Source organism: Rana temporaria, chromosome 6, assembly GCF_905171775.1.
Source record: "Rana temporaria chromosome 6, aRanTem1.1, whole genome shotgun sequence".
Classification (NCBI taxonomy): Eukaryota; Metazoa; Chordata; class Amphibia; order Anura; family Ranidae; genus Rana; species Rana temporaria.
Window position 1 is genome coordinate 16,671,580 of NC_053494.1, and position 14,493 is coordinate 16,686,072.

Consider the following 14,493-nt stretch of genomic DNA (forward strand, 5'->3'; position numbering starts at 1 on the left):
CATTGTCATAGTTCCATCTAGTGCACACAGCTGTGGCAGCCATCCTGTGCCATGGTTTGGCCTAGAGTTGGCAGCACTCTCACTGGTGTCAGTAGCACAACCAAGTCGCAGGTCACCACCCATTAGTACGTAAAGGGTGCATTGTTGATGTGTGTATCTCTACAGGTATGGGTGTGTAATATATCTTTCTCATCACTTCAGTTGTATTTTACGCTCACTGGTCCATTAATCTGCTTCTTCTGTGATGTCACAGGTCCTGAGTGAGGTCACAGAGGACAATCTAATAGATCTTGGCCCCGGATCACCAGCTGTGGTCAGCCCAATGGTGGGCAACACGGCCCCTGCATCACTAACGACCCAACTTGGTGGACTTGGTAATGATTTGCTGCTCATACAGGCCTAGACTGTTATATAGCAACATGTGTAGTAGCCCATTTTATGGGTGCATTCTGTGGGCCAGTAGGGCTGCACGCTTTCCTGCTTTTTAGAGCTTATGCTGAGAGCTGAGTCAGTGGAGAACAGGGAAGGAGGAGGGTGAGTTAGTGCTGAGGCACTGCTGGGAAGTGCGGCTGAGACGAGGAGCTGAGCTGCTGAGGCACTGCGGGGAGGGGCAGCTGAGACTGGGAGCTGAGCTGCTGAGACACTGCTGGGAGGGGCGGCTGAGATTGAAAGCTGAGCTGCTTAGGCACTGCGGGGAGGGTTGGCTGAGACTGGGAGCTGAGCTGCTGAGGCACTGTGGAGAGGGGCGGCTGAGACTGGGAGCTGAGCTGCTTAGGCACTGCGGAGAGGGGCGGCTGAGACTGGGAGCTGAGCTACTGAGACACTACTGGGAGGGGTGGCTGAGAGGGGAAGCTGAGCTCCTGAGGCACTGCTGGGAAGAGTGGCTGCGAGGGGGAGCTGAGCTGCTTAGGCACTACTGGGAGGGGTGGCTGAGAGGGGAAGCTGAGCTCCTGAGGCACTGCTGGGAGGGGCGACTGACACTGGGAGCTGAGCTGCTTAGGCACTACTGGGAGGGGTGGCTGAGAGGGGAAGCTGAGCTCCTGAGGCACTGCTGGGAGGAGGGGGAGCTGAGCTGCTGAGGCACTACTGGGAGGGGTGGCTGAGAGGGGAAGCTGAGCTCCTGAGGCACTGCTGGGAGGGGTGGCTGGGATTGGGAGCTGAGCTGCTGAGGCACTGCTGGGAGGGGCGGCTGAGACTGGGAGCTGAGCTGCTGAGGCACTGCTGGGAGCGGCGGCTGAGATTGGGAGCTGAGCTGCTTAGGCACTGCGGGGAGGGTTGGCTGAGACTGGGAGCTGAGCTGCTGAGGCACTGCGGGGAGGGACAGCTGAGACTGGGAGCTGAGCTGCTGAGGCACTGCGGGGAGGGACAACTGAGACTGGGAGCTGAGCTGCTGAGGCACTGCTGGGAGGGGAGGCTGAGATTTGGAGCTGAGCTGCTTAGGCACTGTGGAGAGGGGCGGCTGAGACTGGGAGCTGAGCTGCTTAGGCACTGCGGGGAGGGTTGGCTGAGACTGAGAGCTGAGCTGCTGAGGCACTGCGGGGAGGGACAGCTGAGACTGGGAGCTGAGCTGCTGAGGCACTGCTGGGAGGGGCGGCTGAGACTGGGAGCTGAGCTGCTGAGGCACTGCAGAGAGAGGCGGCTGAGACTGGGAGCTGAGCTGCTGAGGCACTGCGGAGAGAGGCGGCTGAGACTGGGAGCTGAGCTGCTTAGGTACTGCGGAGAGAGGCAGCTGAGACTGGGAGCTGAGCTGCTTAGGTACTGCGGGGAGGGGTAGCAGGGGAACCGATTTTCTCTGAGAGCACCTTGAAGGATGTCAGTGTTTGTGCCATGAGCTATAGGAATGAATTGCTCCACAATGCCTGCAGCCACAGTGGTGAGTTTGGGCGTATTTTAAAGCTTGTGTACTGCTTGTTGTGAATATATACATATATAAATGTGCACAACATGGCTACAGGCTCACTGTAAAGCTCTATTACTTCTGTCTAATTCATGATTATGGGTAACACCAGTCTCCCATGCTTGAAGGTAGCATTGTATGGATGTATAAAATTCCTCTGACCATTGTGTGTTTGAGATTTTTTAAAGTACACCTATAATAAGAGAAACGCGTTGGCTACCATTTCTGACTTCCATCCAAAACTGATTAAAGTATTTTCTAAACGAGATCAGATGAGCCGCTAATTCTATTGATAACTGTTTTTTGTTTCAGATATGGGCACGACTACTGTAAGCTCTACACTTAGTACCCTCCCGGCCACCAATCCACGGGATGACTTTGATATGTTTGCACAGACAAGGACTAACTCTCTGGCTGATCAGCGGAAAAAGTAAGCATGCTGTTTATTCCCTGGCCTTATTTTATATAAATGATAGCTCCGCCCCCCATTCTTTTCCACGCCAAATGTATTTTTACCTGCATCAGAGGACCATGGCCTTGCAGAAGCCTTCAGCACCTCCTATTAAAATCTGATGTCTCCTGCCTGAACCCGAACACTAGAGCGTAGCCTTTTCAGACAGAAAGTTGCATGATTTTATACCGTTTTTTTAATGCTATTGACCCTTTATTTCAGGCGGCTTCAGCGTTCGGCCATAGCCGACAATGTGTAAATCACCCCTCCAGCGAAAAACCACGGTTAAAAAACGCTGCGTTTTGTCGCGGCAAATCGCGGTAAAATACGCCGCGTTCAGGTGTGAATGCAGCCAAAACGCCCAGGTGTGAATGGGGTGTAAGCCTGAGAGCCCATTCACACCTAGGCGTGTATACGCCTGAAGCGCGACGCTCGTGCCGCTGGAGGGGCGAATTTACATTGATGTCTATGAGATGGTTCACGCCGAACGCCGTAAGCCTGCCGCCTGAAAACAAGTCCCGGACCCTTTTTTTCAGGCGGCTTTCGGCGTTCGGCATAGACATCAATGTAAAATGTTTTGTGAAAAAAAAGAAAAAAAGTTTACAAATCACGGCAAAATACGCCGCGTGAGTCCCCGTTCACACCTAGGCGTATATACGCCTGTAGTGCGACGCCGCAGCCGCCCCTGAGACGCCAGAGGGATGATTTAGCATGCACCTCTATGGAGATGGTTCACATCTCCACGCCGAACGCCGTACGCCTGCCGCCTGAGAAAAAAGTCCCGGACCTTTTTTTCAGGCGGCTTTCGGCGTTCGGCATAGGAGATGTGAACCATCTCCATAGAGGGGGTGAAGGCTGCATTCACAATCGCGGCGTTTTGTCGCCGCGAATCGCGGTACAAAACGCCGCTATTTGTCACCACAATTCGCGGGACAAAACGCCGTGATTTTGTACGCCAAGGTGTGAATGCAGCCTGAAGCTACAAACGCTGGAGGGGAAAATATTTATTCTCTATGGAGATGCTTCACATCTCCACTCCAAAACGCCTGAAGCCAGAAGCTCTTAGGCTCCATTCACACCTAGGCAGACAAATTCGCTGCGTTTTGTCGCCGCAAATCGCGGTACAAATAGCGGCGTTTTGTACCGTGATTTGCGGCGACAAAACGCCAGTATTGTCCGCCTAGATGTGCCCCAGATTGACCCTCTCTATGGAGATGGTTTCCATCTCCTAGCCGAAAGCCGCCTGAATAAAAGGTCCGGGACCTTTTTTCAGGCGGCAGGCGTCCGGCGTCCGGCGTTCAGCGTGGAGATGTGAACCATCTCCATAGAGGGACATGTGTTTTCATAAAGGAAAGGGCATAGCACTACAGGCGTAAAAACGCCTAGATGTGAATGGGGGCTAAAACGCCTGAAGCCAGAAGCTCTAAAACGCCTGAAGCTCAAACAAGTTCTGGGACTTGGGTCAAAAGGTCACCCATGTAAAAAGCCGAAAACGTCCAAATCTGCCTAAAAAAAAAAAAAAATCCCTGAACTTGTTTGAGCTTTAGGCGTTTTAGAGCTTCTGGCTTCAGGCGTTTTGGAGTGGAGATGTGAACCAGTACAAAATCGCGGCAAAAACGTGATTAAAAAAACGCAGCAGAAATCGCGATAAAATTGCGCGACTTTCTGCCTAAAAACGCTATGCTCAGGTGTGAATGGGGCCTTAGGCAGATTACAGGCGTTTTTTTACAGGCGTTTTTCTGCTTTTTACATTGGTGACCTTTTTGACCTGTACAAAATTGTAGGAAAATTGCGCATTTCACTCCTTATGAAGGGGCTTAATCAAAGCTGATAAAGCCCCTTAATACGGTGTGAAACGCATCAGTCGCTTTTTCTGTTACATGAAGTGACTGTATTAGATTTCATCTGCTACACAAGATATCAATAAAGACGGTGTGGGGGGGGATGTCCAGGATTTTTTTTCTTCCTTCCTAGTTCATTGCAGAGTCAGCACCTGTAAGTTCCTAAAAGGGCGTGTGCTTTAGAGGACTGGGCCTTGGAGCGGCAATCCTTCTCTATTGCGCTGTACGAGTTGGGCGACCGCGGCATGGATTTGCAGCATGGCCATACTCCCATGCAAATACAAGATTTTTTTTTTTTTTTAAAGTAAAACTTCTATAATGGGAATTGAGAAACACACAATACACAACACAAGACAAGACAAAATGAGAGCTAATAATAATAATAATAATAATAATTAAAAAAAAAATCCTTCCATAGCAGGTAAAAGCACTCTTCCCTTTTACTGGTTGGGTATATAATGAGAAAACGGGTTGGGCCGGATTCAGCAAGGATTTACGCCGGCGTATCTATAGATACGCCGCATAAATTCAAAGCTGCGCCGGCGTATCTTCTTTCTGTATTCAGAAAGCAAGATACGCCGAAATTAGCCTAAGATCCGACTGGCGTAAGTCTCTTACATCGTCGTATCTTAGGGTGCATATTAACGCTGGCCGCTAGGTGTCGTTTTCGGCGTAGAATATGCAAATGACCTAGATACGCCGATTCACAAACGTACGTGCGCCCGGCTGAATTTTTTACGTTGTTTGCGTAAGGCTTTTTTCGGCATAACGTTGCTCCTGCTTCTATGAGGCGTATGCAATGTTAAGTATGGACGTCGTTCCCGCGTCGAATTTTGAATTTTTTACGTCGTTTGTGTAAGTCGTTCGCGAATAGGGCTGGACGTTATTTTACGTTCACGTCGAAAGCAATGACGATTTGCGGCGGAATTTCGAGCATGCGCACTGGGATTCTTTCACGAACGACGCAGGGTCAACAATAATTTTAATTAAACACGCCCACATCATCCCCATTTGAATTAGGCGGGCTTACGCCGGCCCACATGCGTTACGCCGCCGTAACTTAGGGCGCAAGTTCTTTATGAGTACGGAACTTGCGCCCTAATTTACGGCGACGTATCGGAGATATGTTACGCCCGCACTAAATTATGCAGGGCTACCTGAATCTAGCCCTCTGTATCCAATAGGATTAGGTAATTGGCTTCAGTCTGATCTTTACCTATGGAGTGCGCCTTGTAGAATTTTTACATGACCCCCTTTGATCTTCTTTTTTTTTTTTCTGTGCCAGTGTAACCTATGAGGATCCTCAGGCCCTTGGAGGACTGGCGTCGGCTCTGGATGTCCGGCAGCAGAACACAGTTGGGGTAAGTAGTTCTGTCTCTTTGGCTCAGCTTGACTTATCTGTTCCAACACATCTGATGATGGGAAATAAATGAGGCCTACTCGTACCTTTGTCACCTCCCAGCCATGGAAAGTGAAAGTGTTACTCCTTGTAGTACAAGATCCATTGTCTATGATTCATGGGTTATGTGATAATGAGGTCAGTGTGACCGTGTACTCTGATCTTTTAGGCAAAGCTGTGTTTAGCGCAGAGCTGCCGATAACGGGGGGAAGCACCGATCCTCTTGTACTTGTCTTGGCCAGCAGGGGGCGTGGGCGGTAAGGGAATTGGATGTGGGATGGAGACGGGGTGATCATCGGTGTGCGGCAGAAGGTGCAGTTACAGGAACATTGTACAGCCTACCAGACAGGGCTCCCCCCCACCCCACAAAAAATATTGAGGCCCCTTTCACACTTTGTGCGACCTGTCCTTGGATGAAAAGTCACATGACAAGTCGTACCCCATGATTTCCAACGAGTACCATTCATATCTATATATGAAACTTCAAAGTAGTCCCTGCGCTACTTTGGTCTGACTTTGATGCGGCTTGAGGTCCCTAGACCTCAAGATTACACAGGCATAGCTTCAAGTCGTACAAGTGTGAAAGGGGCCTTACAGGGTTTGTGTTTTTTCACCTTAATGCATCCTATTCATTAAGGTAAAAAAACACCTTGCAGTGTCCGTAGGTAGACTTGTACCTTTACAACTCATTTCCTTCCTTGAATTTAGAGATACGTAGCCGCTATACATATACACTGTGAGTAGGCACTGCTGTGTCACACATGTCACAGAGCCTGCCTTCTGAACTACAGAGGTGCTGAGAGGAGGAGTTTCAAGAGGCGGGGTCAGTTCAGGAATAATCGCTGCTTGCAGGCAGCAAGGTACCATGGGATATATAGTCCTTGGAAATTGAGAAGCTGCAAAGCATGCAGGGACGTTATGGAAAGAGACGGCCAACAGACAGGCGGCACTCATAACAGGAAAGGGGATTCTTCAAGTAAGCTTATATAGGATTGTCAAAAATGACTATTGTTTGTATTGTTACTTTAGTGCTGATGTTGCACAATTAAAGTACGGTATACACTGTGACCATAGATTTCTTTTAAAGGGGAGCTCCAGTCTCTACCCCCCAAAAAAAAAATGTTTTAAAGTCAGCAGCTACAAATAAGAATACACATACAGACACACAGTATACACACACACACACACATATATATGTATATACACACACATACAGTGTACATACACAGTATACACACACAGACACACACTATTTACACCCAGTATACATACACACACAGTATACATACACACAGAAAACATATACAGACACACAGTATACACACACACACATATATGTATGTATGTGTGTGTGTATATATATATATATATATATATATATATATATATATATACACACACTGAGAAGATTTTTACATACTGTCCCTGGTTTTACTGATGGGGGGGCCCCCTAGTGGCACGGGGCCCTCGGGCACTGCCCGAATGGTCAGTCTGCCCCTGGGTCCAGCCTAGTGAAAAAGGAAAACTGGTGGGCGATGCAGCTTTCAAAACTGCAATATACATTTTTTGGTGAAGTTTATATTTGAATCCCATAATGACAATCCAAGCTTCTAGCAATAGGGCCTCATAGCTGGTGAGGCTTACTGGGAGTTGTAGTTCTTTTTGTTTTCATCTGGCCACACTTGCTTCTAGAGGCTTCCAGCGCAGCTATTTACTGTATTTGTAATCTCTCTGTTTCTCTGCTGTCCCTTCTCTGTTCTCTCTGTTCCTTCTCTGTGCTGGGAACGGTCTGGGTTTCATCCAGAGGAGAGGGAGAGCTGGCAGCTCCAACTTGGAGCCCATAGACCAGTGGCTCATTACACAAGGAATGGTGAGCGGTATACCAGGAGCCTATACCCCCCCCCCTCCCCCTGTAACCACCTGACTCCTCCCCTCCTCTGTGGCATTTTACTGACCAACAATCTAGGCAGACCATGTCAGGGATGCAAACCCCACGTTGTCTGTCTGTGTCTTCCACTAATACATTTTTACACCATAAACTTTGTGTAGAAAAGCTGGCACACCTGACATCATGACATAGCTACTTAATGCTCATACCTGATCGCTCGCTACTTAATGCTCATACCTGATCGCTCGCTACTTAATGCTCATACCTGATCGCTCGCTACTTAATGCTCATACCTGATCGCTCGCTACTTAATGCTCATACCTGATCGCTCGCTACTTAATGCTCATACCTGATCGCAGAGGCGGCTCTTTAATTAGGCAAATTAGACGGTCGCCTAAGGCCTCGCACTCACAGGGGCCTCGCGGCCACCTAGCTTACCCAATGCATTATCCCAGTTTTGAGAGACAGGGGACGTTAACGTGCTCAGGCAGCGTTAAGAGCCCCGACTCAGGAGCGGGGCCTGCCAGCGTCCCTAACAACCAGTGAATATCTGTGACACCCCCCCTTGTGACTTGTGACATCAATGACCCAGCATGCCCTCAGTCAATGATGTCACAAGGGGGTGGGTTCACCAGGTGAAATCACTGGGTTGCCCCCGCCCCTTAGTTATTAAAGAGCAGGATCTGGGGGGGGGGGCTTCCAGATTCCGATAAGCCCCCTGCCCGAACCCCACAACCACCGGCCAGGGTTGTGGGGAAGAGGCTCTTGTCCTTAAATTATTTTTCCCATCATGGGTGTGAGTGGTGCCCCATGTCAGGTTTTGCCTAAGGCCTCACAAAGTCTAGAGCCGCCTCTGCCTGATTGCTCGTTAGGGGTTAGTGCACCGTCTTCTTTGTGTAATGCAAAATCATTGGTGTGCAGTACCTTCAGTCAGCCATCAGGTGGCACTAAATGATTAGGAAAATCATTCATTTCTTTCTTATCAAGTAACAACTTCACCCCTGGAAGATATGGGGGGGATTCCTGACCGGGCCATTTTTTTTTTGGGGATACGGCGCTGCGTTACTTTAACTGACAATTGCGCGGTCGTGCGACGCTGTACCCAAACAATATTTATGTCTTGTGTTTTTTAAATTTCAATATTTTTTTGGGAAAAGAAACAAAGTTTGGCATGAACAGGCACAATAATGCAGCAAAATCGACTCTCGGGTTGTCAACATAATGGCATAAAAACATAGGAAATACAGCCACAGTATATATCCAACTTCTATCCTTACATTACAACACAAAAGGCTGAACAACAACTAAATGCTAGTGAGACTAAACCGGTACCTCCCATCAACGATCAAGAATACCACCATGTATGGTGAGTGATGGAGAACCCCAATATGGGTTTAAAGGGGTTGTAAAGGTAAAAGTTTTTTCACCTTAACCACTTCCTGCCCGGTCAATAGTCAATTGACATCCGGGAAGTGGTTGTGAAATGCGCCGTTCCTGGACATATCCCAGTGTGCATTGCTTCAAAGTACGCCGCAAGGACGTATTGGTTTCGACGTGAACGTAAATAACGTCCAGCCCCACTCACGGACGACTTACGCAAATGACGCAAAATTTTCACATTTCGACGCGGGAACGACGGCCATACTTAACATTGACTAGGCCAGCTATTTGTTCGACTAACTTTTACGCCGGAAAACGCCTTACGTAAACGGCGTACCTTTACTGCGACGGGCGTACGTACGTTCGTGAATCGGCGTATCTCCCTGATTTACGCATTCTAGGCGTAAATCAGCGTTCACGCCCCTATCGGCTGGCGGAACTAGACAGCTAAGATACGACAGCTCAGGCCGTCGTATCTTAGTTAGGTTTAAGTGTATCTCAGTTTGAGAATACACTTAAACGTACGACGGCTTAGATTCCGAGTTATGACGGCGTATCTACTGATACGCCGGCGTAACTCTTTGTGAATCTGGCTATAAAGGTATATCTTTAAGGCTGCATTCACACCTCGGCGTACAAAATCGCGGCGTTTTGTCCTGCGAATTGCGGCGACAAATAGCGGCGATTTGCGGCGACAAAACGCTGCGATTGTGAATGCAGCCTTCACCCCCTCTATGGAGATGGTTCACATCTCCTATGCCGAACGCCGAAAGCCGCCTGAAAAAAAGGTCCGGGACTTTTTTTCAGGCGGCAGGCGTACGGCGTTCGGCGTGGAGATGTGAACCATCTCCATAGAGGTGCATGTTAAATAATCCCTCTGGCGTCTCGGGGCTGCAGCGGCGTCGCACTACAGGCGTATATACGCCTAGGTGTGAACGGGGGCTTAGGCTGCATTCACACTCTAACGTATTTTGCCGCGAATTGTTTACTTTTTTTTTTTTAACAAATCATTTCCATTGCTGTCTATGGCCGAACGCCAATGCCGCCTGAAAAAAAGGTTCCGGGACTTCTTTTCAGGCGGCAGGCGTACGGCGTTCGGCATAGGAGATGTGAACCATCTCATAGACAGCAATGGAAATTCGCCCCTCCAGCGTATCGAGCGTCGCGCTTCAGGCGTTTTGTCGCCTAGGTGTGAATGCAGCCTAAGCCCCTATTCACATTGTAACGCCGCGTACGCAGCGTATTTTGCCGCGATTAGGTTACTTTTTTTTTTCGCAAAAGGATTGCCATTGATGTCTATGGCCGAACGCCAATGCCGCCTGAAAAAAAGGGTCCGGGACTTGTTTTCAGGCGGCAGGCGTACGGCGTTTATGAGATGTGAACCATCTCATAGACATCAATGGCAATTCTCCCCTCCAGCGGCAAGAGCGTCGGGCGTTTTGTCGCCAAGGTGTGAATGGAGCCGAGTAGAGCTTTGGCATCAATAAAATTTCTAGCTGCTCCTTATAACACAACCAAACTTCTAATTCAGTTTCACTATAATGAAGTGCTGAGTCCACCCAGTCCTCGGCTTGAGTGATCTCAATGTCCTTATCGGTGTCAGACGCGCTATCACAGGAAGCAATGCAAAACGGATGACATCCTCTGTGTACAAGAGCAAATTCCCCCCGATGACGTGTCCTGTGTTTACACTGCTGGGAGCCGTATGATCCTACTGACCCCTGCACCCGTCTAAAGTCCCTGACACGTGTGAAGTTTAATGGGACCTTGTCAAATCCAGTGTGCTGGTATGATGGCCTTCGGCACGCCACCTACTCTCCGCCCTCCTTGGAGGTACACGTCATGCCCGGGCCGGCACAACAATGCCAGTTATAAATGTTTTTTAACCTTTGGATTAAAAACCGTACATTCCAAAACGCACGTATCGCCTCACCAACGCACCTCTGCAAAATGCGGGACCTAACTCTGATAACTGATATGAGCTCCCAGCTTCCGATATATACTGTACTATATAATATATACAGCACTGGGAATACTTTCCGGATGCACCGCATAGCAGTAAATACATTTAGAATGCTATACACGTAACAATTTCTAATCAATAAAAGAATGAATGATTGCAAACAAGTGATCCATCACGTATGGTGGCCAAGGGTGGGCTTTAATCACTTACGACCCGGACCAATATGCAGGTTAAGGACCTTGCCCCTTTTTGCGATTCGGCACTGCGTCGCTTTTACTGACAATTGCGCGGTCGTGCGACGTGGCTCCCAAACAAAATTGGCGTCCTTTTTTCCCCACAAATAGAGCTTTCTTTTGGTGGTATTTGATCACCTCTGCGGTTTTTTATTTTTTGCGCTATAAACAAAAATAGAGCGACAATTTTGAAAAAAAAATCAATATTATTTTACTTTTTGCTATAATAAAAATCCCCAAAAAAGATATAAATTATTTTTTTTTTTTCTCAGTTTAGGCAGATACGTATTCTTCTACCTATTTTTGGTAAAAAAAAAAGCGTTTAACGATTGGTTTGTGCAAAATTTATAGCGTTTACAAAATAGGGGATAGTTTCATGGCCTTTTTTTTTTGTTTTTATATTTTTTTTTTTTTTTACTACTAATGGCGGTGATCAGCAATTTTTTTTTTTTTTCCGTGACTGCGACATTATGGCGGACACACCGGTGACAATGGTTTTTGGGACCATTGTCATTTTCACAGCATAAAATGCTATAAAAATGCATTGATTACTGTGAAAATGACAATTGCCGTTTAGGAGTTTACCACTAGGGGGCGCTGTAGGGGTTATGTGTGACCTCATATGTGTTTCTAACTGTAGGGGGGCGGGCTGGATGTGTGACATCATTGATCGTCTTTCCCTATATCAGGGAACAGACGATCAATGACATTGCCACTGTGAAGAACGGGGAAGGTGTGTTTACACTCCCCTCTCCCTGTTCTTCAGCTCCTGTGACCGATTGCGGGACACCGGTGGCGATCGGGTCCCGCGGCCACGGTCACGGAGCTTCGGACCGGGTCACGTGCGCGCGCCGGCGACCCTTAGCTGGGCTCTTAAAGGCGACGTACATGTACCAAGGCGTGCCATTCTGCCAACGTATATCGGCGTTAGGTGGTCCTTAAGTGGTTAAATGCCCGTTCACACCACAAGAACGTCCTCCATATCTGTTCCAAATGCGTTTCCGCATGCACTTTTTTTAATGCGTTTTTGATGCGTTTCCGAATGCATTCCAGATGAATTTTTTTACTTTATTTGTTTTTTTGCTGCGTTTATCCATGCCGTCCCTTCAGAGCTCCGTGACGGGACCAGGACTCCAGGGCACATTTGCAGGAATTATGTCATCGTGACCCCAGCCATTCATACAGCCAGAGTCCGCGAACCCGGAAGGAAGGAATGTTACACTTAGGTGGTGCCCCCTTGTGTTTTGTGTAACACGTCTCCGGTCCTTTAACAATCTCTTGTGGCATGTCTACAGTCCCTAACCATGCCTGTAGCGTGTCCCCGATTTCTGAACATCTCCACCAGGTGTATGATCAGCTGTCATTGTGTAGACCAACCAATTAGGGTGCCAAACAAACGTCCAAGAGTCCAGTATCTTTTAATGATAAAATCAGGTAATGGAAGGAATGTCTAAAAAAAATCCAACGCATTTCAGGGGTCCGAAAATCTCCTTTCATGAGGACTGGAATAATTAACTTGGATTTAGTAGACTCAAAATTGGTCTAGAGAACTAGGCCCAGATTCACAAAGCACTTACGCCGACGTATAACAAGTTACGCCGACATAAGTGCAAATGTGCGCCGTCGTATCTGTGCGCCCGACCCACAAACAGATATGCGCCTAAAACCAGGCTACACCCCGCCGACGTATCTTGCTTACGCCGGCGTAGGGTGGGTGCACATTTAGGCTGGGTGCATGGTGCCGCTCCCATTGATTAGCCATTCAAACATGCAAATGAGGGAAATACGGCGATTCACGAACCTGCGTGCGGCCTACACAGGCTACGAGAGGTGCGCGTAAGTTGTACGTTCGGCGTAAAGTTAACCTACGCCACGGTGATGCAGCATTGGGAGCAATAGCTTGCTGAATGCAATGCTTGCCTCTCTGCGCTGCGTTGGTGTAGCGTACATTGGTTACTCTACGGCCGCGTAATGTGCGCCGTGCTCTCTGTGAATCTGGGCCCTAGTCTATATGAAGATGTATTTAAAAGAATTTTGGGCACCCAGTTGCCAATGTCGGTAGAAATGTAATCTATGCAGTCTATAGGCCCATACACACCATCGGACTTTTGGACAACAAACCTCCGACGGACCTGTTTGATCAGACAATCCGACCGTGTGTACGCTCCATCCGACTAAAGTCCAAACACACATGCTCAGAACCAATGCTAAAGATCAGCCAACAATAGCAGAAGTTGCCCAAAGGGTGGCAGTAAAGAGCTGAAAAACCGCGTAATTTGGTGAAAGTTGGCTGAAAAAGTCCTGCCGTGTGTATGCAGAACAAGTTCCCGGGCAAGGCCCTTCGGAGCAAAATCCATGGAAAACTCCACTGGAAGTTTGATCGTGTGTATGAGGCTTATGACTATCTTCTGTACAAAGACATATGCTGAATATTATGTGCACCCCCCTGGGGATGTAGGTGAGGACCCCCATATATAACAAAGTGACCACCACAGCCTCAGATCAGTGACAGGCAGGATCTCATTGGCTGTAAGTGGATGTAAAACCCAATTTATTTTATTTATTTTTTTGATGTCACAATGTAGAGTATAAGAACCAGATTCAGGTAGATCGGCGCATCTTTCTGCCGGCGTAGCGCATCTCATATGTGCTACGCCGACGTAACACAGAGAGGCAAGCACAGTATTCACAAAGCACTTGCTCCCTACGTTGCGCCAGCGTAACGTAAATTATGCGGCGTAAGCCAGCCTCATTCAAAGTAGGTGGGCGTGATCCATTTAAATGAACCGTGACCCCATGCAAATGATGGGCCGAACGGCGCATGAGCCGTCCCGTGGACGCTTCCCAGTGCTCGTGCCCAGAATCACGTCGGAACGAACGCCTAAGATACGTCGAATCACTGAACGTAACCTACGTCCAGCCCTATTCACGTAGTACTACGTAAACTATGTAAAATAGGACGGCTGTTCCGTCGTCCATACCTTTGCATGGGATGTGGTATAACTTTACGCCGGACGTACGCCTTAGGTAAACGGCGTATATTACTGCGACGGGCGCAAGTACGTTCGTGAATCGGCGTATCTCAGTCATTTGCATATTCGACGCGTAAATCAATGGGAGCGCCCCTTGCGGACAGCGTAAATATGCACCCAAGATACGACGGCGTAGGAAACTTACGTCGGTCGGATGAAGCCTAATTTCAGGCGTATCTAGTTCTATGGGTACGGCGCAGAGATACGACGGCGCACATTTACACTTACGCGGCGTATCTGTAGATACGTCGGCGTAAGTGTTTCAAGAATCCGGGCCATAGATTTCCTATCATCTGTGCCCAGTCTTGCCACAAAGAGTTAATCCAGCTCTGAGCAATCCTCTTTTATTGTTCAGTGAAATAAAATGGACTTACAGAGAAAAACCTTAGTCCGTTCCGCCCCCTTGCTT

The 14,493-nt window shown here is 48.3% G+C and overlaps 1 protein-coding gene across 7 annotated transcripts in view; it reads left to right on the forward strand.

The window, feature by feature from the left end:
* TOM1L2 (target of myb1 like 2 membrane trafficking protein) overlaps positions 1-14,493 on the forward strand; it is an 85,989-nt gene that overhangs the window by 59,479 nt on the left and 12,017 nt on the right. For all 7 annotated transcript variants that reach the window (XM_040356333.1, XM_040356334.1, XM_040356331.1 and 4 more), the window contains 3 exons: positions 254-374; positions 2,210-2,327; positions 5,475-5,550. In XM_040356333.1, coding sequence (XP_040212267.1) covers positions 254-374; positions 2,210-2,327; positions 5,475-5,550 — 315 coding nt within the window. The remainder of the gene's footprint in view (positions 1-253; positions 375-2,209; positions 2,328-5,474; positions 5,551-14,493) is intronic.